The sequence below is a fragment of the Eucyclogobius newberryi genome, unplaced genomic scaffold, assembly GCF_026437365.1.
Source record: "Eucyclogobius newberryi isolate DKJ021-1_F unplaced genomic scaffold, fEucNew1.0.hap1 SCAF_8, whole genome shotgun sequence".
NCBI classification, from domain to species: domain Eukaryota; kingdom Metazoa; phylum Chordata; class Actinopteri; order Gobiiformes; family Gobiidae; genus Eucyclogobius; species Eucyclogobius newberryi.
The window spans coordinates 35,045,866-35,067,739 of NW_027316500.1; the positions used below are offsets into that span (position 1 = coordinate 35,045,866).

The 21,874-nt window shown below is 53.0% G+C and overlaps 1 protein-coding gene across 2 annotated transcripts in view; it reads left to right on the plus strand.

The window, feature by feature from the left end:
- Positions 1-21,874, plus strand: part of gbf1 (golgi brefeldin A resistant guanine nucleotide exchange factor 1) — a 105,655-nt gene that overhangs the window by 60,963 nt on the left and 22,818 nt on the right. For both annotated transcript variants that reach the window (XM_072437641.1, XM_072437642.1), the window contains exons 20-29: positions 1,658-1,740; positions 2,097-2,333; positions 5,380-5,473; positions 8,801-8,977; positions 9,331-9,395; positions 12,192-12,315; positions 12,423-12,494; positions 13,297-13,391; positions 16,552-16,705; positions 18,617-18,842. In XM_072437641.1, coding sequence (XP_072293742.1) covers positions 1,658-1,740; positions 2,097-2,333; positions 5,380-5,473; positions 8,801-8,977; positions 9,331-9,395; positions 12,192-12,315; positions 12,423-12,494; positions 13,297-13,391; positions 16,552-16,705; positions 18,617-18,842 — 1,327 coding nt within the window. The remainder of the gene's footprint in view (positions 1-1,657; positions 1,741-2,096; positions 2,334-5,379; positions 5,474-8,800; positions 8,978-9,330; positions 9,396-12,191; positions 12,316-12,422; positions 12,495-13,296; positions 13,392-16,551; positions 16,706-18,616; positions 18,843-21,874) is intronic.

Here is a 21,874-nt window from a genome sequence, read left to right on the forward strand (position 1 = left end):
GCGTGGCCTCTGGCTCCGGCGTGGCTCCGGCGTGGCCTCTGGCTCCGGCGTGGCCTCTGGCTCAGGCGTGGCCTCTGGCTCCGGCGTGGCCTCTGGCTCCGGCGTGGCCTCTTGCTCCGGCGTGGCCTCTTGCTCCGGCGTGGCCTCTGGCTCAGGCGTGGCCTCTGGCTCCGGCGTGGCTCCGGCGTGGCCTCTGGCTCCGGCGTGGCCTCTTGCTCCGGCGTGGCCCCTGGCTCCGGCGTGGCCTCTGGCTCCGGCGTGGCCTCTGGCTCCGGCGTGGCCCCTGGCTCCGGCGTGGCCTCTGGCTCCGGCGTGGCCTCTTGCTCCGGCGTGGCCCCTGGCTCCGGCGTGGCCTCTGGCTCCGGCGTGGCTCCGGCGTGGCCCCTGGCCCCTGGCTCCAGCAGCACATTTGTAAATCCTTTGTTTGCGTTAGCTTAGCTCAGTGAAACGCTATCTTCAACCACAACAAAGACACGCCGGCGTTTTTCAAATACTGTGTGTGTGAAGTGTGAGGCGCCGCGCTTTGGTCCCACGGCGCACAACGCAGCTGAGGACCAGAGCGAGAGGGTGAGGGGGGCGTGGGACAGCTGCTGCGGACGCCCGGGATTCCACACACACCGACAACTGCAGCGCCAGAGTTTACAAGAGCAGAACACGAGGAAAATGAAGGGAGAGAAGAGAGAGCCGCATTATGAGCTGAAGGAGAGGCTAAATCTGGATTCAAACGACTAAAAAGATATGACTCGTAACAAAACGGGTCCGAATGACGGAAAAGTCCCAAACGTGAGCGGGAACTGGACACGGATCAAGGACGTCGCATTGTTCTAGAACTTGATCTGTTTAATGTGTCTCTCAGACAGAATCCTCGGGTGAAATCTCCTCTGCTGAGATGTTCCTCTGGTCACATGTTCCTCTGGTCACATGTTCCTCTGGTCACATGTTCCTCTGGTCACATGTTCCTCTGGTCAGATGTTCCTCTGGTCAGATGTTCCTCTGGTCACATGTTCCTCTGGTCACATGTTCCTCTGGTCAGATGTTCCTCTGGTCACATGTTCCTCTGGTCACATGTTCCTCTGGTCAGATGTTCCTCTGGTCACATGTTCCTCTGGTCAGATGTTCCTCTGGTCAGATGTTCCTCTGGTCACATGTTTAAGCTCTGATGGTTGTTTGTTGTTCCCGTGTCTGGGTTTGTCTCTGGTTCAGCCTCAGTCCTGCTCTCGTCCTTCATCACACTCTGTTTACACTCCTGTAGTCCTCTTTAGTCCTCTTTAGTCCTTTCTAGTCCTCTTTAATCCTCTTTAATTCTCTCTCTAAAGTTTCACCAAACTTGACCAAACCCACCTCCAGGCCGGGTTGAGTGACACCTCCAGGTTGGAGACACATCTGTTTCTCCAGCTTCTAATTGGACTGAAAACATCTAAATAGTGTTTTTCCAGAACTGCAGCTGGATTTGAGGTTTCTCTGTGTGAAGTTTGAGTTAATTCTGTATCTTAAATATTCTCCAGAAGCTTCACATATTGACACCTTCAGATGGTTTTACTGCTCATGGAGAGTGTGAGAGGGAGAACTGTGCCCAGAACTCTAATCAATCATCAGTGAAATCACTTTTAAAAAAACTGTGAATCCTTCAAATGTTAATTATGTTTTTGTTTTCCAGCAATTTACGAAGAACCTGAAAGGAGTAAACGGAAATAAAGACTTTGACCAGGACATGTTAGAGGACATCTACAACGCCATCAAGTGAGTCCCGCTTTAGTCCCGCTTTAGTCCCGCTTTAGTCCCGCTTTAGTCCTGCTTTAGTCCTGCTTTAGTCCTGCTTTAGTCCTGCTTTAGTCCAGCTTTAGACCTGCTTTAGTCCTGCTTTAGTCCTGCTTTAGTCCTGCTTTAGTCCTGCTTTAGTCCTGGTTTAGACCTGCTTTAGTCCTGCTTTAGACCTGCTTTAGTCCAGGTTTAGTCCAGCTTTAGACCTGCTTTAGTCCTGCTTTAGACCTGCTTTAGTCCAGGTTTAGTCCTGCTTTAGTCCCGCTTTAGTCCTGCTTTAGTCCCGCTTTAGTTTCAGGCTGGTTTCAGGCTGGTCTCTCTTGCGCCTCCTTCAGGACGGAGGAGATCGTGATGCCGGACGAGCAGACAGGTCTGGTGAAGGAGAACTACGTGTGGAGCGTGCTCCTGCACCGAGGAGCCTCCTCTGAGGGTTTGTTCCTCCGCGTTCCTCCTGGAAGCTACGACCACGACCTGTTCTCCATGACCTGGGGCCCCTCCATCGCCGCCCTGTCCTACGTCTACGACAAGAGTCTGGACGAGAGCATCCTGCAGAAGGCCAGCAGCGGCTTCAGGTCAGCACCACAACCCAGGGCTGGTCAGGGCTGGTCAGGACTGGTCAGAGCTGGTCAGAGCTGGTCAGGGCTGGTCAGAGCTGGTCAGGGCTGGTCAGGGCTGGTCAGGGTTGGTCAGAGCTGGTCAGAGCTGGTCAGGGCTGGTCAGGGCTGGTCAGAGCTGGTCAGGGCTGGTCAGGGCTGGTCAGAGCTGGTCAGGGCTGGTCAGGACTGGTCAGGACTCGTGCAGTGGTTCCAAACCTCTTTCCCTGACCCCCTTTTTAAATAATTACTATTTCTATCTAACAAATAAACAACAGTTGTTTCTGTTGCTGCACCAAAGTCCCATTTGTTCCTGTTTAATTTAGAACCCTGACCCTCTGACCATCGTGTGGTCAGATGTTTATGACCCTCTGACCATCGTGTGGTCAGATGTTTGTGACCCTCTGACCCTTGTGTGGTCAGATGTTTATGACCCTCTGACCCTCGTGTGGTCAGATGTTTGTGACCCTCTGACCCTCGTGTGGTCAGATGTTTATGACCCTCTGACCCTTGTGTGGTCAGATGTTTATGACCCTCTGACCCTCGTGTGGTCAGATGTTTGTGACCCTCTGACCCTCGTGTGGTCAGATGTTTATGACCCTCTGACCCTTGTGTGGTCAGATGTTTGTGACCCTCTGACCCTCGTGTTGTCAGATGTTTATGACCCTCTGACCCTCGTGTGGTCAGATGTTTATGACCCTCTGACCCTTGTGTGGTCAGATGTTTGTGACCCTCTGACCCTCGTGTTGTCAGATGTTTATGACCCTCGTGTGGTCAGATGTTTGTGACCCTCTGACCCTCGTGTGGTCAGATGTTTATGGCCCTCTGACCCTCGTGTGGTCAGATGTTTGTGACCCTCGTGCGGTCAGATGTTTATGACCCTCTGACCCTCGCGCGGTCAGATGTTTGTGACCCTCTGACCCCCGTGTGGTCAGATGTTTATGACCCTCTGACCCTCGTGTGGTCAGATGTTTGTGACCCTCTGACCCTCGTGCGGTCAGAGGTTTGTGACCCTCTGACCCTCGTGCGGTCAGATGTTTATGACCCTATGACCCTCGTGTGGTCACATGTTTGTGACCCTCTGACCCTCATGTGGTCAAATGTTTGTGACCCTCTGACCCTCGTGTGGTCAGATGTTTGTGACCCTCTGACCATCGTGCGGTCAGATGTTTGTGACCCTCTGACCCTCCTGTGGTCAGATGTTTGTGACCCTCTGACCCTCGTGCGGTCAGATGTTTGTGACCATCTGACCCTCGTGTGGTCAGATGTTTATGACCCTCTGACCCTCGTGCTGTCACATGTGTGTGACCCTCTGACCATCGTGTGGTCAGATGTTTGTGACCCTCTGACCCTCGTGTGGTCAGATGTTTGTGACCCTCTGACCATCGTGTGGTCAGATGTTTATGACCCTCTGACCCTCGTGCGGTCAGATGTTTGTGTACCTCTGACCATCGTGTGGTCAGATGTTTGTGACCCTCTGACCCTCTTGTGGTCAGATGTTTATGACCCTCTGACCATTGTGTGGTCAGATGTTTGTGACCCTCTGACCCTCGTGTTGTCAGATGTTTATGACCCTCTGACCCTCGTGTGGTCAGATGTTTGTGACCCTCTGACCCTCGTGTGGTCAGATGTTTATGGCCCTCTGACCCTCGTGTGGTCAGATGTTTATGACCCTCTGACCCTCGCGCGGTCAGAGGTTTGTGACCCTCTGACCCTCGTGTGGTCAGATGTTTGCGACCCTCGTGCGGTCAGATGTTTGTGACCCTCTGACCCTCGTGCGGTCAGAGGTTTGTGACCCTCTGACCCTCGTGTGGTCAGATGTTTGCGACCCTCGCGCGGTCAGATGTTTGTGACCCTCTGACCCTCGTGCGGTCAGATGTTTATGACCCTCTGACCCTCGTGTGGTCAGATGTTTATGACCCTCTGACCCTCGTGCGGTCAGATGTTTGTGACCCTCTGACCCTCGTGCGGTCAGAGGTTTGTGACCCTCTGACCCTCGTGTGGTCAGATGTTTGCGACCCTCGCGCGGTCAGATGTTTGTGACCCTCTGACCCTCGTGCGGTCAGATGTTTGTGACCCTTGTGCGGTCAGATGTTTATTACCCTCTGACCCTCGTGTGGTCAGATGTTTATGACCCTCTGACCCTCGTGCGGTCAGATGTTTGTGACCCTCTGACCCTCGTGCGGTCAGAGGTTTGTGACCCTCTGACCCTCGTGTGGTCAGATGTTTGCGACCCTCGTGCGGTCAGATGTTTGTGACCCTCTGACCCTCGTGTGGTCAGATGTTTGCGACCCTTGTGCGGTCAGATGTTTATGACCCTCTGACCCTCGTGTGGTCAGATGTTTATGACCCTCTGACCCTCGTGCGGTCAGATGTTTGTGACCCTCTGACCCTCGTGCGGTCAGAGGTTTGTGACCCTCTGACCCTCGTGTGGTCAGATGTTTGCGACCCTCGCGCGGTCAGATGTTTGTGACCCTCGTGTGGTCAGATGTTTATGACCCTCTGACCCTCGTGTGGTCAGATGTTTATGACCCTCTGACCCTCGTGCGGTCAGATGTTTGTGACCCTCTGACCCTCGTGTGGTCAGATGTTTGCGACCCTCGTGCGGTCAGATGTTTGTGACCCTCTGACCCTCGTGTGGTCAGATGTTTGTGACCCTCTGACCCTCGTGTGGTCAGATGTTTGCGACCCTCGTGCGGTCAGATGTTTGTGACCCTCTGACCCTCGTGTGGTCAGATGTTTGTGACCCTCTGACCCTCGTGTGGTCAGATGTTTGTGACCCTCTGACCCTCGTGTGGTCAGATGTTTGCGACCCTCGTGCGGTCAGATGTTTCTGACTCTCTGACCCTCGTGTGGTCAGATGTTTGTGACCCTCTGACCCTCGTGTGGTCAGATGTTTGCGACCCTCGTGCGGTCAGATGTTTGTGACCCTCTGACCCTCGGGTGGCCGTCCCTCAGGTTGGGAACCACTGGACTGTTTGTGTTTGATTATTTCTGACATAAATCCTAATGTTTCTGATTTTAGAAAATGTGCGACGATCGCGGCTCATTACGGCTTCAGTGACGTCTTTGACAACCTCATTATCTCACTCTGCAAGTTCACCACCCTCTGCAGCGAGGTACTTTTACTACTACTACTACTACTACTACTACTACTACTACTACTACTACACTACAACTACTACTACTACTACTACTACTACTACTACACTACAACTACTACTACTACTACTACTACTATACTACAACTACTACTACTACTACTACTACTACTACTATACTACTAGGCAAGGCAAGTTTATTTGTAGAGCACATTTCATACACAAGGCAATTCAAAGTGCTTCATAGCAGGAAAAATGCATCAAATCACAAAGAAAATACAGAAACAGAAATACAATAAAATTAACTAAATTAAAAATGATCAATCCAACTGATTGTCTAAACTAATAAAATCACAAACAAAAGAGAAGAGTGCAAAGAAAAAATCCTTTCAGTCATATGCGCAGCTAAACAAAACTGTTTTTAGCTTAGATTTGAACATTGTCAGAGTAGAACCTGTCTCACATCTTCAGGAAGAATGTTCCAGATTTTAGCTGCATAAAACTGAAACGCAGATTCCCCATGTTTTGTCCTGACTCTGGGCACCAGCAGGAGGCCGGTCCCTGAGGCCCTCAGAGTCCGAGATGGTTCATATGGCACTAACATATCCAAGATGTACTTTGGTGCTAGGCCATGGAGAGACTTGTACACAAGCAGAGCTGCTTTAAAGTCTCTTCTCTGAGCCACAGGGGGCAGTGCAGAGACCTGAGAACAGGACTAATGTGATGGTACTTCCTGGTTCTAGTCAGGACCCGAGCAGCAGCGTTCTGGATGTACTGCAGCTGTTTTACAGCTCGTTTGGAGAGACCAGTGAGCGGCCGTTACAGTCTAATCTACTGGAGACAAACGCATGGATAAGTCTCTCTAAATCTGGTTTTGACACTATATTTTTGATTTTGGCAATGTTTTTTAGATGGTAAAAAGCTGCTGATGTTATTGATTTGACGTGGCTATTAAAGTTCAAGTCTGAGTCCATTATTACCCCCAGATTTCTAATTTGGTTTGTAGGTTTTAGAGCGAGACTCTGGAGGTGACCGCTAACACTTTCTCTTTGTTTCTTTGGGCCAAAAACAATTATTTCAGTCTTGTCTGAGTTCAGCTGGAGAAAGTTGTTTTGCATCCACAAACTGATCTGTTGGATGCAGTGACAGAGAGAATCTACTGGTCCATAGTCACCTGCCGACAGTGAAACATAGATCTGACTCGTCTGCATAATTGTGATAGGACACATTTTCACTGCGTATCAACTGACCCAACAGCAGCATGTAGAGGTTGAACAGAAGGGGACCCAGGACTGACCCTTGGGGCACTCCACAGGTCAGGGTCATGTGGTCTGAGACACAGCTACCAATTTCAACAAAGTACTTCCTGTCTTCCAGATAGGACCTTATCCAGTTTAGGGCAGTGCCAGTGATGCCCACCCAGTCCTCTAGTCTCTGTAAGAGGATCCCATGATCGACAGTGTCAAAAGCAGCACTCAGATCTAACAGAATTAAGACTGAGGCTTTGCCCGTGTCAGTGTTCAGGCGGATGTCATTTGTCACCTTGACAAGAGCAGTCTCAGTGCTGTGATGAGGTCTAAAACCTGACTGAAAAACATCAAATGAGTTGTTTATTAAGAGGAAATCTGTGAGCTGTTGGTAAACAACCTTTTCAAGGACTTTGCCCCAAAATGGCAGATTAGAGATGGGCCGGTAATGACTCAGTACTGCGGCATCAAGACTGCTCTTCTTTAGGAGAGGCTTTATGACTGCAGTTTTCAAAGACATTGGGAATGTTCCAGATTGAAGCGACATGTTAACTATGTGAGTGAATGGTGCTAACAAACTGTTCAGCACAGACTTTAGAAATCTGGTGGGTAACACATCGAGGCAGCATGTAGATGAACTCAGACTGGTGATGATCTCATGGACAGTTTTGTCAGTTACTGGTGCAAAGTGAGTTAGCTCTAAGTGTCTTGGTGGTTTTAGGGTAATTTTTTGCATTGTGGGATTTATAGCATTTTTAATGCCCTGAACTTTGTTATTAAAGAATAATGCAAACTCATTACACTTGGATGTGGAAATGAGTTCTAACGGCAGCTGAGCTGGAGGGTTTGTTAATCTGTTTACTGTGGCAAACAGGACACGCGAGTTGTTACTGCAGCTTCCAATTATTTCAGAAAAATATCTTTCCCTAGTTCTACATAAGATTAGGTTGTACATGTTCAGCTTTTCACTGTAAATCTCTTTTTGAACCTGGAGCTTTGACTTGCGCCATTTCCGTTCGGCCCTGCGGCACTCCCTTTTCTGTGCCCTGACCCAATCATCATTTCTCCACGGCGCCTTCTGCTTATTTTTAACCATTTTAGCCTTCATAGGGGCGATGGTGTCCAGAACATTCAAAACACTAGATGTAACAGAGTTCAACAAATCATTTACATTAGAACATGAGACATTTTCAAAGTTTATCATTTCCATAAACAGTGCACCTGTGCCATCACTTATGTGTCTCCTCTGAACAACTGCAGGACCAACCGGAGGTTTGGGAGAAACAGACAGGTCAAAGAAGACACAGAAATGATCAGACAGAGCAACATCGACCACATCGATGTTGCTCTGTCTGATCATCGATACTACTACTACTACTACTACTACTACTACTACTACTACTACTACTACTACTACTACTACTACTACTACTACTACTACTACTACTACTACTATTAACTATTAACACCCTCTGCAGCGAGGTACTTTTACTACTACTACTACTACTACTATTAACACCCTCTGCAGCGAGGTACTTTTACTACTACTACTACTACCACTACTACTACTACTACTACTACTACTATTACCACCCTCTGCAGCGAGGTACTTTTACTACTACTACTACTATAAGTACTATTACCACCCTCTGCAGCGAGGTACTTTTACTACTACTACTGCTATAAGTACTATTACCACCCTCTGCAGCAAGGTACTCTGACACACGTGTTACACACATGCAGTACTTTCACACACATGTTACACACATGCAGTACTTTTACACAAATGTTACACACATTCTGTACTTTCACACATGTAGTACTCTGACACACATGTTACACACATGCAGTACTTTTACACAAATGCAGTACTTTTCCCACACATTTTGCACTTTACGCTTCTTTACACAGCTGACCCTACATGTTCTCGTTTACGGCTCGTTTACAGCTCGTTTACGGCTCGTTTACGGCTCGTTACGCCTCGTTTACGGCTCGTTTACGGCTCGTTTAAGGCTCGTTTAAGGCTCGTTTAAGGCTCGTTTAAGGCTCGTTCACGGCTCGTTCTCGTTTCTGGCTCATTCTCGTTTCTGTCCTTCAGTCGGTGGAAAACCTTCCCACAGTTTTCGGCAGTAACACCAAAGCTCAGACTGCGGCCAAGACGGTGTTCGACCTGTCGCATCGCCACGGCAACATCCTGAGAGAAGGATGGAAGAACATCATGGAGTCCATGCTACAGCTGTTCAGAGCCGAGCTCTTACCTAAGGCCATGTTAGAGGTACAAATACTGCAAATACTGTTTCCCAAGGCCATGTTAGAGGTACAAATACTACAAATACTGTTCCCTAAGGCCATGTTAGAGTTACAAATACTACAAATACTGTTCCCTAAGGCCATGTTAGATTTACAAATACTACAAATACTGTTCCCTAAGGCCATGTTAGAGGTATAAAAAGTTAAAAGTGATAATGAGGAAGTTGTGATTATTGGGTTTTCAATAAAAAATTCTGACCAAAAAAATCTTAGTCCTTCTAAATACACTGACCATTATTCTCTCAACCCAGAGTCTGTCTGGTGTTTCCTGTGTTGTGGTGCCCTCTGCTGCTCAGACTCTGCACTGCTGTTTTCCAGGTGGAGGATTTTGTGGAACCGAACGGAAAAATCTCACTGCAGAGAGAAGAGACTCCTTCAAACAGGTGAAACAGTCACGTCCTGATCAGGTGAAACAGTCACGTCCTGATCAGGTGAAACAGTCACGTCCTGATCAGGTGAAACAGTCACGTCCTGATCGAGTGAAACAGTCACGTCCTGATCAGGTGAAACAGTCACGTCCTGATCGAGTGAAAGAGTCACGTCATGATCGGGTGAAACAGTCACGTCCTGATCGAGTGAAACAGTCACGTCCTGATCAGGTGAAACAGTCACGTCCTGATCGAGTGAAAGAGTCACGTCATGATCGGGTGAAACAGTCACGTCCTGATCGAGTGAAACAGTCACGTCCTGATCGGGTGAAACAGTCACGTCCTGATCGAGTGAAACAGTCACGTCCTGATCGAGTGAAACAGTCACGTCCTGATCAGGTGAAACAGTCACGTCCTGATCGAGTGAAAGAGTCACGTCATGATCGGGTGAAACAGTCACGTCCTGATCGAGTGAAAGAGTCACGTCATGATCGGGTGAAACAGTCACGTCCTGATCGAGTGAAACAGTCACGTCCTGATCAGGTGAAACAGTCACGTCCTGATCGAGTGAAAGAGTCACGTCATGATCGGGTGAAACAGTCACGTCCTGATCGAGTGAAACAGTCACGTCCTGATCGGGTGAAACAGTCACGTCCTGATCGAGTGAAACAGTCACGTCCTGATCGAGTGAAACAGTCACGTCCTGATCAGGTGAAACAGTCACGTCCTGATCGAGTGAAAGAGTCACGTCATGATCGGGTGAAACAGTCACGTCCTGATCGAGTGAAACAGTCACGTCCTGATCGGGTGAAACAGTCACGTCCTGATCAGGTGAAACAGTCACGTCCTGATCAGGTGAAACAGTCACGTCCTGATCAGGTGAAACAGTCACGTCCTGATCAGGTGAAACAGTCACGTCCTGATCGGGTGAAACAGTCACGTCCTGATCGGGTGAAACAGTCACGTCCTGATCAGGTGAAACAGTCACGTCCTGATCAGGTGAAACAGTCACGTCCTGATCAGGTGAAACAGTCACGTCCTGATCAGGTGAAACAGTCACGTCCTGATCGGGTGAAACAGTCACGTCCTGATCGAGTGAAAGAGTCACGTCATGATCGGGTGAAACAGTCACGTCCTGATCGAGTGAAACAGTCACGTCCTGATCAGGTGAAACAGTCACGTCCTGATCGAGTGAAAGAGTCACGTCATGATCGGGTGAAACAGTCACGTCCTGATCGAGTGAAACAGTCACGTCCTGATCGGGTGAAACAGTCACGTCCTGATCGAGTGAAACAGTCACGTCCTGATCGAGTGAAACAGTCACGTCCTGATCAGGTGAAACAGTCACGTCCTGATCGAGTGAAAGAGTCACGTCATGATCGGGTGAAACAGTCACGTCCTGATCGAGTGAAACAGTCACGTCCTGATCGGGTGAAACAGTCACGTCCTGATCAGGTGAAACAGTCACGTCCTGATCAGGTGAAACAGTCACGTCCTGATCAGGTGAAACAGTCACGTCCTGATCAGGTGAAACAGTCACGTCCTGATCGGGTGAAACAGTCACGTCCTGATCGGGTGAAACAGTCACGTCCTGATCAGGTGAAACAGTCACGTCCTGATCAGGTGAAACAGTCACGTCCTGATCAGGTGAAACAGTCACGTCCTGATCAGGTGAAACAGTCACGTCCTGATCGGGTGAAACAGTCACGTCCTGATCAGGTGAAACAGTCACGTCCTGATCAGGTGAAACAGTCACGTCCTGATCGAGTGAAACAGTCACGTCCTGATCGGGTGAAACAGTCACGTCCTGATCGAGTGAAACAGTCACGTCCTGATCAGGTGAAACAGTCACGTCCTGATCGAGTGAAACAGTCACGTCCTGATCGAGTGAAACAGTCACGTCCTGATCGAGTGAAACAGTCACGTCCTGATCAGGTGAAACAGTCACGTCCTGATCGAGTGAAACAGTCACGTCCTGATCGAGTGAAACAGTCACGTCCTGATCAGGTGAAACAGTCACGTCCTGATCGAGTGAAACAGTCACGTCCTGATCGGGTGAAACAGTCACGTCCTGATCGAGTGAAACAGTCACGTCCTGATCGAGTGAAACAGTCACGTCCTGATCAGGTGAAACAGTCACGTCCTGATCAGGTGAAACAGTCACGTCCTGATCAGGTGAAACAGTCACGTCCTGATCGGGTGAAACAGTCACGTCCTGATCAGGTGAAACAGTCATGTCCTGATCAGGTGAAACAGTCACGTCCTGATCGAGTGAAACAGTCACGTCCTGATCAGGTGAAACAGTCACGTCCTGATCGGGTGAAACAGTCACGTCCTGATCAGGTGAAACAGTCACGTCCTGATCAGGTGAAACAGTCACGTCCTGATCGAGTGAAACAGTCACGTCCTGATCAGGTGAAACAGTCACGTCCTGATCGAGTGAAACAGTCACGTCCTGATCGGGTGAAACAGTCACGTCCTGATCAGGTGAAACAGTCACGTCCTGATCGGGTGAAACAGTCACGTCCTGATCGAGTGAAACAGTCACGTCCTGATCGGGTGAAACAGTCACGTCCTGATCAGGTGAAACAGTCACGTCCTGATCGGGTGAAACAGTCACGTCCTGATCGGGTGAAACAGTCACGTCCTGATCAGGTGAAACAGTCACGTCCTGATCAGGTGAAACAGTCACGTCCTGATCGAGTGAAACAGTCACGTCCTGATCGGGTGAAACAGTCACGTCCTGATCGAGTGAAACAGTCACGTCCTGATCGAGTGAAACAGTCACGTGATGTAAGTGTCTTTGTTCAGGGGAGAGTCGGCCGTGCTGAGCTTCGTGAACTGGCTGACTCTGAGCGGAGCTGAACCTTCAGGACTAAGAGGACCTTCAACGGAGAACCAGGAGGCCAAGCAGCAGGCGCTCCTCTGCATCAAGGTGAGTCCTCCTCTGAGCGCTCCTCTGTGTATTGTGTATTATATTGTGTGTTATATTGTGTAGTGTGTATTATATTGTGTATTATATTGTGTATTTGTGTGTTTCAGATGTGTGACCCGGAGAAGCTCATCACTGAGAGCAAGTTCCTGCAGCTGGAGTCTCTACAGGAGCTCATGAAGGTGAAGCATCTGGCCCTGTTCTACTCTCAATGTTTTGTATTTAAGGCTAAGGTCCTGGTCCCGATCTTGGTCCTGGTCCTTGTCTCACGTTCCTGGTCTCGCGTTCCTGGTCTCGCGTTGCTTGTCTCACGTTCCTGGTCTCACGTTCCTGGTTTCTTGGTCTCACGTTCCTGGTCTCACGTTCCTGGTCTCACGTTCCTGGTCTCACGTTCCTGGTCTCACGTTCCTGGTTTCTTGGTCTCACGTTCCTGGTCTCACGTCCTGGTCTCACGTCCTGGTCTCACGTTCCTGGTCTCACGTTCCTGGTCTCTTGGTCTCACGTTCCTGGTCTCACGTCCTGGTCTCTTGGTCTCACGTTCCTGGTCTCACGTTCCTGGTCTCACGTTCCTGGTCTCACGTTCCTGGTCTCTAGGTCTCACGTTCCTGGTCTCACGTTCCTGGTCTCACGTTCCTGGTCTCACGTTCCTGGTCTCACGTTCCTGGTCTCACGTTCCTGGTCTCACGTTCCTGGTTTCTTGGTCTCACGTTCCTGGTCTCACGTCCTGGTCTCACGTCCTGGTCTCACGTCCTGGTCTCACGTCCTGGTCTCACGTTCCTGGTCTCACGTTCCTGGTCTCTTGGTCTCACGTTCCTGGTCTCACGTCCTGGTCTCACGTTCCTGGTCTCACGTTCCTGGTCTCTTGGTCTCACGTTCCTGGTCTCACGTTCCTGGTCTCACGTTCCTGGTCTCTTGGTCTCACGTTCCTGGTCTCACGTTCCTGGTCTCACGTTCCTGGTCTCACTTTCCTGGTCTTTGTTCCAGGCTCTGATCTCGGTGACTCCTGACGAGGAAACGTACGATGAGGAAGACTCCGCCTTCTGTCTGGAGATGCTGCTGCGGATCGTTCTGGAAAACAGGTGCAGCTTCAGTTTGTGATTCCATCTGAGATTTATCTTTAAATTGTTTAATGTTTCCAGATGAAATGACGACGACTCATATAAACTACCTCAGTTTTGATTCAGAAGAAAACAGAATGTTCTTTTAGAGTCTTCATTTAAACGCAGTGTCTTTTGTCTCATGTTTCTCGCATTCTCCTCACGTTCTCCTCGCGTTCTCCTCGCATTCTCCTCACGTTCTCCTCACGTTCTCCTCGCGTTCTCCTCGCATTCTCCTCACATTCTCCTCACGTTCTCTTGTCCTCGCATTCTCCTCACGTTCTCCTCGCGTTCTCCTCACGTTCTCCTGTCCTCGCATTCTCCTCACGTTCTCGCGTTCTCGTCACGTTCTCCTGTCCTCGCGTTCTCCTCACGTTCTCCTGTCCTCGCATTCTCCTCACGTTCTCCTGTCCTCACATTCTCCTCACGTTCTCCTGTCCTCACATTCTCCTCACGTTCTCCTGTCCTCGCATTCTCCTCACGTTCTCTTGTCCTCGCATTTGCCTCACGTTCTCCTGTCCTAGCATTCTCCTCACGTTCTCCTGTCCTAGCATTCTCCTCACGTTCTCCTGTCCTCGCATTCTCCTCACGTTCTCCTGTCCTCACATTCTCCTCACGTTCTCCTGTCCTCGCATTCTCCTCACGTTCTCCTCGCGTTCTCCTCGCGTTCTCCTCACGTTCTCCTGTCCTCGCATTCTCCTCACGTTCTCGCGTTCTTGTCACGTTCTCCTGTCCTCGCGTTCTCCTCACGTTCTCTTGTCCTCGCATTTGCCTCACGTTCTCCTGTCCTAGCATTCTCCTCACGTTCTCCTGTCCTCGCATTCTCCTCACGTTCTCCTGTCCTCACATTCTCCTCACGTTCTCCTGTCCTCGCATTCTCCTCACGTTCTCCTCGCGTTCTCCTCGCGTTCTCCTCACGTTCTCCTGTCCTCGCATTCTCCTCACGTTCTCGCGTTCTTGTCACGTTCTCCTGTCCTCGTGTTCTCACGTTCTCTTGTCCTCGCATTCTCCTCACGTTCTCTTGTCCTCGCATTTGCCTCACGTTCTCCTGTCCTAGCATTCTCCTCACGTTCTCCTGTCCTCGCATTCTCCTCACGTTCTCTTGTCCTCGCATTCTCCTCACGTTCTCCTCGCGTTCTCCTCGCGTTCTCCTCACGTTTTCCTGTCCTCACGTTCTTCTCACGTTCTCCTGTCCTCGCATTCTCCTCACGTTCTCTTCGCGTTCTCCTCACGTTCTCCTGTCCTCACGTTCTTCTCACGTTCTCCTGTCCTCGCATTTTCCTCACGTTCTCCTCGCATTCTCCTCACGTTCTCTTCGCGTTCTCCTCACGTTCTCCTGTCCTCACGTTCTTCTCACGTTCTCCTGTCCTCGCATTTTCCTCACGTTCTCTTTGCGTTCTCCTCGAGTTCTCCTGTCCTCGCATTCTCCTCACGTTCTCCTGTCCTCACATTCTCCTCACGTTCTCCTGTCCTCGCATTCTCCTCACGTTCTCCTGTCCTCGCATTCTCCTCACGTTCTCCTCGCGTTCTCCTCACGTTCTCCTCACGTTCTCCTGTCCTCGCATTCTCCTAACGTTCTCGCGTTCTCGTCACGTTCTCCTGTCCTCGCGTTCTCCTCACGTTCTCCTGTCCTCGCATTCTCCTCACGTTCTCCTCACGCTCTCCTCAGGGTATCCTCAGGTTCTCCTCAGGTTCTCCTCAGGTTCTCCACAGGTTCTCCTCAGGTTCTCCTCAGGTTCTCCTCAGGTTCTCCTCAGGTTCTCCTCAGGTTCTCCTCACGTTCTCTTCAGGTTCTCCTCAGGTTCTCCTCACGTTCTCCTGTCCTCGCATTCTCCTCACGTTCTCCTGTCCTCGCGTTCTCCTCATGTTCTCCTCACGTTCTCTTGTGCACATGTTCTCCTCACGTTCTCCTCACGTACTCCTGTTCTCGCGAACTCCTCGCGTTCTCCTTGCGTTCTCCTTGCGTTCTCTTCGCGTTCTCCTCACGTTCTCCTAATGTTCTCCTCAGGTTCTCCTCAGGTTCTCCACACGTTCTCACGTTCTCCACATGTTCTCCACACGTTCTCCACGCGTTCTCCTTGCGTTCTCCTCGCGTTCTCCTCACGTTCTCCACACGTTCTCCTCACGTTCTCATGTTCTCCTTGCGTTCTCCACACGTTCTCCTCACGTTCTCCTCACGTTCTCTACACGTTCTCCTCAGGTTCTCCTCACGTTCTCCTCACGTTCTCCTCACGTTCTCCACACGTTCTCCACACGTTCTTCTCAGGTTCTCCTCAGGTTCTCCTCAGGTTCTCCACACGTTCTCAGGTTCTCCACACGTTCTCCTCAGGTTCTCCTCAGGTTCTCCTCAGGTTCTCCTCAGGTTCTCCTCACGTTCTCCTCAGGTTCTCCACACGTTCTCCTCAGGTTCTCCTCAGGTTCTCCTCAGGTTCTCCTCACGTTCTCTTCAGGTTCTCCTCAGGTTCTCTTCAGGTTCTCCTCAGGTTCTCCACACGTTCTCCACATGTTCTCCTCAGGTTCTCCTCAGGTTCTCCTCAGGTTCTCCTCAGGTTCTCTTCAGGTTCTCTTCAGGTTCTCTTCAGGTTCTCCTCAGGTTCTCCTCAGGTTCTCCTCACGTTCTCTTCAGGTTCTCCTCAGGTTCTCCTCAGGTTCTCCTCAGGTTCTCCTCAGGTTCTCCTCACGTTCTCTTCAGGTTCTCCTCAGGTTCTCCTCACGTTCTCCTCTCGTTCTCCTCAGGTTCTCCTCAGGTTCTCCTCACGTTCTCCTCTCGTTCTCCTCAGGTTCTCCTCATGTTCTCCTCATGTTCTCCTCAGGTTCTCCTCACGTTCTCTTCAGGTTCTCCTCAGGTTCTCCTCACGTTCTCCTCTCGTTCTCCTCAAGTTCTCCTCAGGTTCTCCTCAGGTTCTCCTCACGTTCTCCTCTCGTTCTCCTCAGGTTCTCCTCAGGTTCTCCTCACGTTCTCTTCAGGTTCTCCTCAGGTTCTCCTCACGTTCTCCTCTCGTTCTCCTCAGGTTCTCCTCAGGTTCTCCTCAGGTTCTCCTCTCGTTCTCCTCTCGTTCTCCTCAGGTTCTCCTCATGTTCTCCTCAGGTTCTCCTCAGGTTCTCCTCATGTTCTCCTCATGTTCTCCTCTCTCCCCCTCAGAGATCGTGTTTCCTTCGTGTGGCAGACGGTCCGTGATCATCTGTATCAGCTCTGTGTTCAGGCCAACGACAGCTGTTTCCTGGTGGAGCGAGGCGTGGTGGGTCTGCTCAGGCTGTCCATCCGACTGCTGAGGAGAGAAGACATCAGCTCACAGGTGAGAGACTGAGACCGGGACCGGGACCAGAGACAGAGACCGGGACCAGAGACCAGAGACTGAGACCAGAGATCGAGGCCGAGACCAGAGATCGAGACCGAGACCAGAGACCGAGGCCGAGACCAGAGACCGAGGCCGAGACCAGAGACCGAGGCCGAGACCAGAGGCCGAGGCCGGAGACCGAGATCAGAGACCGAGGCCGAGACCAGAGACCAGAGACCAGAGACCAGAGACCGAGACCAGAGACCGAGACCAGAGACCGAGACCAGAGACCGAGACCAGAGACCAGAGACCAGAGACCGAGACCAGAGACCGAGACCAGAGACCGAGACCAGAGACCGAGACCAGAGACCGAGACCAGAGACCAGAGACCGAGACCAGAGACCGAGACCAGAGACCAGAGACCAGAGACCAGAGACCGAGACCGAGACCGAGACCGAGACCGAGACCGAGACCGAGACCGAGGCCGAGGCCGAGACCGAGGCCGAGACCAGAGGCCGAGACCAGAGACCAGAGACCAGAGACCAGAGACCAGAGACCAGAGACCGAGACCGAGACCGAGACCGAGACCGAGACCGAGGCCGAGACCGAGGCCGAGACCAGAGGCCGAGGCCGAGGCCGAGACCAGAGACCGAGACCAGAGACCAGAGACCAGAGACCAGAGACCAGAGACCAGAGACCCGAGACCGAGGCCGAGGCCGAGACCGAGACCGAGACCGAGACCAGAGACCAGAGACCAGAGACCAGAGACCAGAGACCAGAGACCCGAGACCGAGACCGAGGCCGAGACCAGAGGCCGAGGCCGGAGACCGAGACCAGAGACCGAGGCCGAGACCAGAGACCGAGACCAGAGACCAGAGACCAGAGACCAGAGACCGAGACCGAGACCAGAGACCGAGGCCGAGACCAGAGACCGAGGCCGGAGACCGAGACCAGAGACCGAGGCCGAGACCAGAGACCGAGACCAGAGACCGAGACCAGAGACCAGAGACCGAGACCAGAGACCGAGACCAGAGACCAGAGACCGAGACCAGAGGCCGAGGCCGAGACCAGAGACCGAGACCAGAGACCGAGACCAGAGACCAGAGACCGAGACCAGAGGCCGAGGCCGAGACCAGAGACCGAGGCCGAGACCAGAGACCGAGGCCGAGGCCGAGACCAGAGACCGAGGCCGAGACCAGAGACCGAGGCCGAGGCCGAGACCAGAGACCGAGGCCGAGACCAGAGACCGAGGCCGAGACCAGAGACCGAGGCCGAGACCAGAGACCGAGGCCGAGACCAGAGACCGAGACCAGAGACCAGAGACCAGAGACCAGAGACCGAGACCGAGACCAGAGACCGAGGCCGAGACCAGAGACCGAGGCCGGAGACCGAGACCAGAGACCGAGGCCGAGACCAGAGACCGAGACCAGAGACCAGAGACCAGAGACCGAGACCGAGACCGAGGCCGAGACCAGAGGCCGAGGCCGAGACCAGAGACCGAGGCCGAGACCAGAGACCGAGGCCGAGGCCGAGACCAGAGACCGAGGCCGAGGCCGAGACCAGAGACCGAGGCCGAGACCAGAGACCGAGGCCGAGACCAGAGACCGAGGCCGAGACCAGAGACCGAGACCAGAGACCAGAGACCAGAGACCGAGACCAGAGACCAGAGACCGAGACCAGAGACCGAGACCAGAGACCGAGACCAGAGACCGAGACCAGAGACCGAGACCAGAGACCAGAGACCGAGACCAGAGACCGAGACCAGAGACCGAGACCGAGACCAGAGACCGAGGCCGAGACCAGAGACCGAGACCAGAGACCAGAGACCAGAGACCAGAGACCAGAGACCAGAGACCAGAGACCGAGGCCGAGACCAGAGACCGAGACCAGAGACCCAGACCGGTTCTGAGACCTGATGTTGTGTGTTAGGTTCTGCTGTCGCTGCGGCTGCTGCTCATGATGAAGCCTCACGTCCTGAGCAGAGCGAGCAGACAAGTGTCCTACGGCCTCCACGAGCTCCTGAAGACAAACGCTGCCAACATCCACAGCACCGAGCACTGGTACACGCTCTTCACCCTCATCGAGTGCATCGGCGCCGGAGTGAGAGCGCCGGCCAGCTTCAGGCTCCAGGCGGCGTCCAGCGACCACGACACGGGTACGAAGCATATGAAGCATGTCAAACACACAAACAAATGATATATCCACTGATGCTAACGACTATGTGGAGCCTTGGCAACACAAAGCTAGCAAAGCAACAGGAAACAGCTGTTGCTAACGTGCTTTGCTAGCTTTGTGGTGCTGTTTCCTGTTTATTGCCGCTCACTCTGCTCTCTTGCAGGCGCTCTGGTCTCTTGCAGGCGCTCCCTCTGGTCTCTTGCAGGCGCTCCCTCTGGTCTCTTGCAGGGGCTCACTCTGGTCTCTTGCAGGCGCTCACTCTGGTCTCTTGCAGGCGCTCACTCTGGTCTCTTGCAAGCGCTCACTCTGGTCTCTTGCAGGCGCTCACTCTGGTCTCTTGCAGGCGCTCACTCTGGTCTCTTGCAGGTGCTCACTCTGCTCTCTTGCAGGCGCTCTGGTCTCTTGCAGGGGCTCACTCTGGTCTCTTGCAGGCGCTCTGGTCTCTTGCAGGCGCTCCCTCTGGTCTCTTGCAGGCGCTCCCTCTGGTCTCTTGCAGGCGCTCACTCTGGTCTCTTGCAGGCGCTCACTCTGGTCTCTTGCAAGCGCTCACTCTGGTCTCTTGCAGGCGCTCACTCTGGTCTCTTGCAGGCGCTCACTCTGGTCTCTTGCAGGCGCTCACTCTGGTCTCTTGCAGGTGCTCACTCTGCTCTCTTGCAGGCGCTCTGGTCTCTTGCAGGCGCTCACCCTGGTCTCTTGCAGGCGCTCACCCTGGTCTCTTGCAGGCGCTCACTCTGGTCTCTTGCAGGCGCTCACTCTGGTCTCTTGCAGGCGCTCACTCTGGTCTCTTGCAGGCGCTCACTCTGGTCTCTTGCAGGTGCTCACTCTGCTCTCTTGCAGGCGCTCTGGTCTCTTGCAGGCGCTCACCCTGGTCTCTTGCAGGCGCTCACCCTGGTCTCTTGCAGGCGCTCACTCTGGTCTCTTGCAGGCGCTCACTCTGGTCTCTTGCAGGCGCTCACTCTGGTCTCTTGCAGGCGCTCACTCTGGTCTCTTGCAGGCGCTCACTCTGGTCTCTTGCAGGCGCTCACTCTGGTCTCTTGCAGGTGCTCACTCTGGTCTCTTGCAGGTGCTCACTCTGCTCTCTTGCAGGCGCTCTGGTCTCTTGCAGGCGGTCACTCTGGTCTCTTGCAGGCGCTCACTCAAGGTCTCTTGCAGGCGATCACTCTGGTCTCTTGCAGGTAATCACTCTGGTCTCTTGCAGGCGCTCACTCTGGTCTCTTGCAGGCGCTCACTCTGGTCTCTTGCAGGCGCTCACTCTGCTCTCTTGCAGGCGATCACTCTGCTCTCTTGCAGGCGCTCCCTCTGGTCTCTTGCAGGCGCTCCCTCTGGTCTCTTGCAGGCGCTCACTCTGGTCTCTTGCAGGCGCTCACTCTGGTCTCTTGCAGGCGATCACTCTGCTCTCTTGCAGGCGCTCCCTCTGGTCTCTTGCAGGCGCTCACTCTGCTCTCTTGCAGGCGTTCCCTCTGCTCTCTTGCAGGCGCTCACTCTGGTCTCTTGCAGGCGCTCACTCTGGTCTCTTGCCGGCGCTCACTCTGGTCTCTTGCAGGCGCTCACTCTGGTCTCTTGCAGGCGCTCACTCTGCTCTCTTGCAGGTGCTCACTCTGCTCTCTTGCAGGCGCTCTGGTCTCTTGCAGGCGCTCACCCTGGTCTCTTGCAGGCGCTCACTCTGGTCTCTTGCAGGTGATCACTCTGGTCTCTTGCAGGCGATCACTCTGCTCTCTTGCAGGCGCTCCCTCTGGTCTCTTGCAGGCGCTCACTCTGCTCTCTTGCAGGCGTTCCCTCTGCTCTCTTGCAGGCGCTCACTCTGGTCTCTTGCAGGCGCTCACTCTGGTCTCTTGCCGGCGCTCACTCTGGTCTCTTGCAGGCGCTCACTCTGGTCTCTTGCAGGCGCTCACTCTGCTCTCTTGCAGGTGCTCACTCTGCTCTCTTGCAGGCGCTCTGGTCTCTTGCAGGCGCTCACCCTGGTCTCTTGCAGGCGCTCACTCTGGTCTCTTGCAGGTGATCACTCTGGTCTCTTGCAGGTGATCACTCTGGTCTCTTGCAGGTGATCACTCTGGTCTCTTGCAGGCGCTCACTCTGGTCTCTTGCAGGCGCTCACTCTGGTCTCTTGCAGGCGCTCACTCTGCTCTTTTGCAGGCGCTCCCTCTGGTCTCTTGCAGGCGCTCACTCTGGTCTCTTGCAGGCGCTCACTCTGGTCTCTTGCAGGCGCTCACTCTGGTCTCTTGCAGGCGCTCACTCTGGTCTCTTGCAGGTGCTCACTCTGCTCTCTTGCAGGCGCTCTGGTCTCTTGCAGGCGGTCACTCTGGTCTCTTGCAGGCGCTCACTCAAGGTCTCTTGCAGGCGATCACTCTGGTCTCTTGCAGGCGATCACTCTGCTCTCTTGCAGGCGCTCACTCTGGTCTCTTGCAGGCGCTCACTCTGGTCTCTTGCAGGCGATCTCTCTGGTCTCTTGCAGGCGCTCACTCTGGTCTCTTGCAGGCGCTCACTCTGGTCTCTTGCAGGCGCTCACTCTGGTCTCTTGCAGGCGCTCACTCTGGTCTCTTGCAGGCGCTCACTCTGCTCTCTTGCAGGCGCTCCCTCTGCTCTCTTGCAGGCGCTCTGGTCTCTTGCAGGCGGTCACTCTGGTCTCTTGCAGGCGCTCACTCAAGGTCTCTTGCAGGCGATCACTCTGGTCTCTTGCAGGCGATCACTCTGCTCTCTTGCAGGCGCTCACTCTGGTCTCTTGCAGGCGCTCACTCTGGTCTCTTGCAGGCGATCTCTCTGGTCTCTTGCAGGCGCTCACTCTGGTCTCTTGCAGGCGCTCACTCTGGTCTCTTGCAGGCGCTCACTCTGGTCTCTTGCAGGCGCTCACTCTGCTCTCTTGCAGGCGCTCCCTCTGCTCTCTTGCAGGCGCTCCCTCTGCTCTCTTGCAGGCGCTCACTCTGGTCTCTTGCAGGCGCTCACTCTGGTCTCTTGCAGGCGCTCCCTCTGCTCTCTTGCAGGCGCTCACTCTGCTCTCTTGCAGGCGCTCACTCT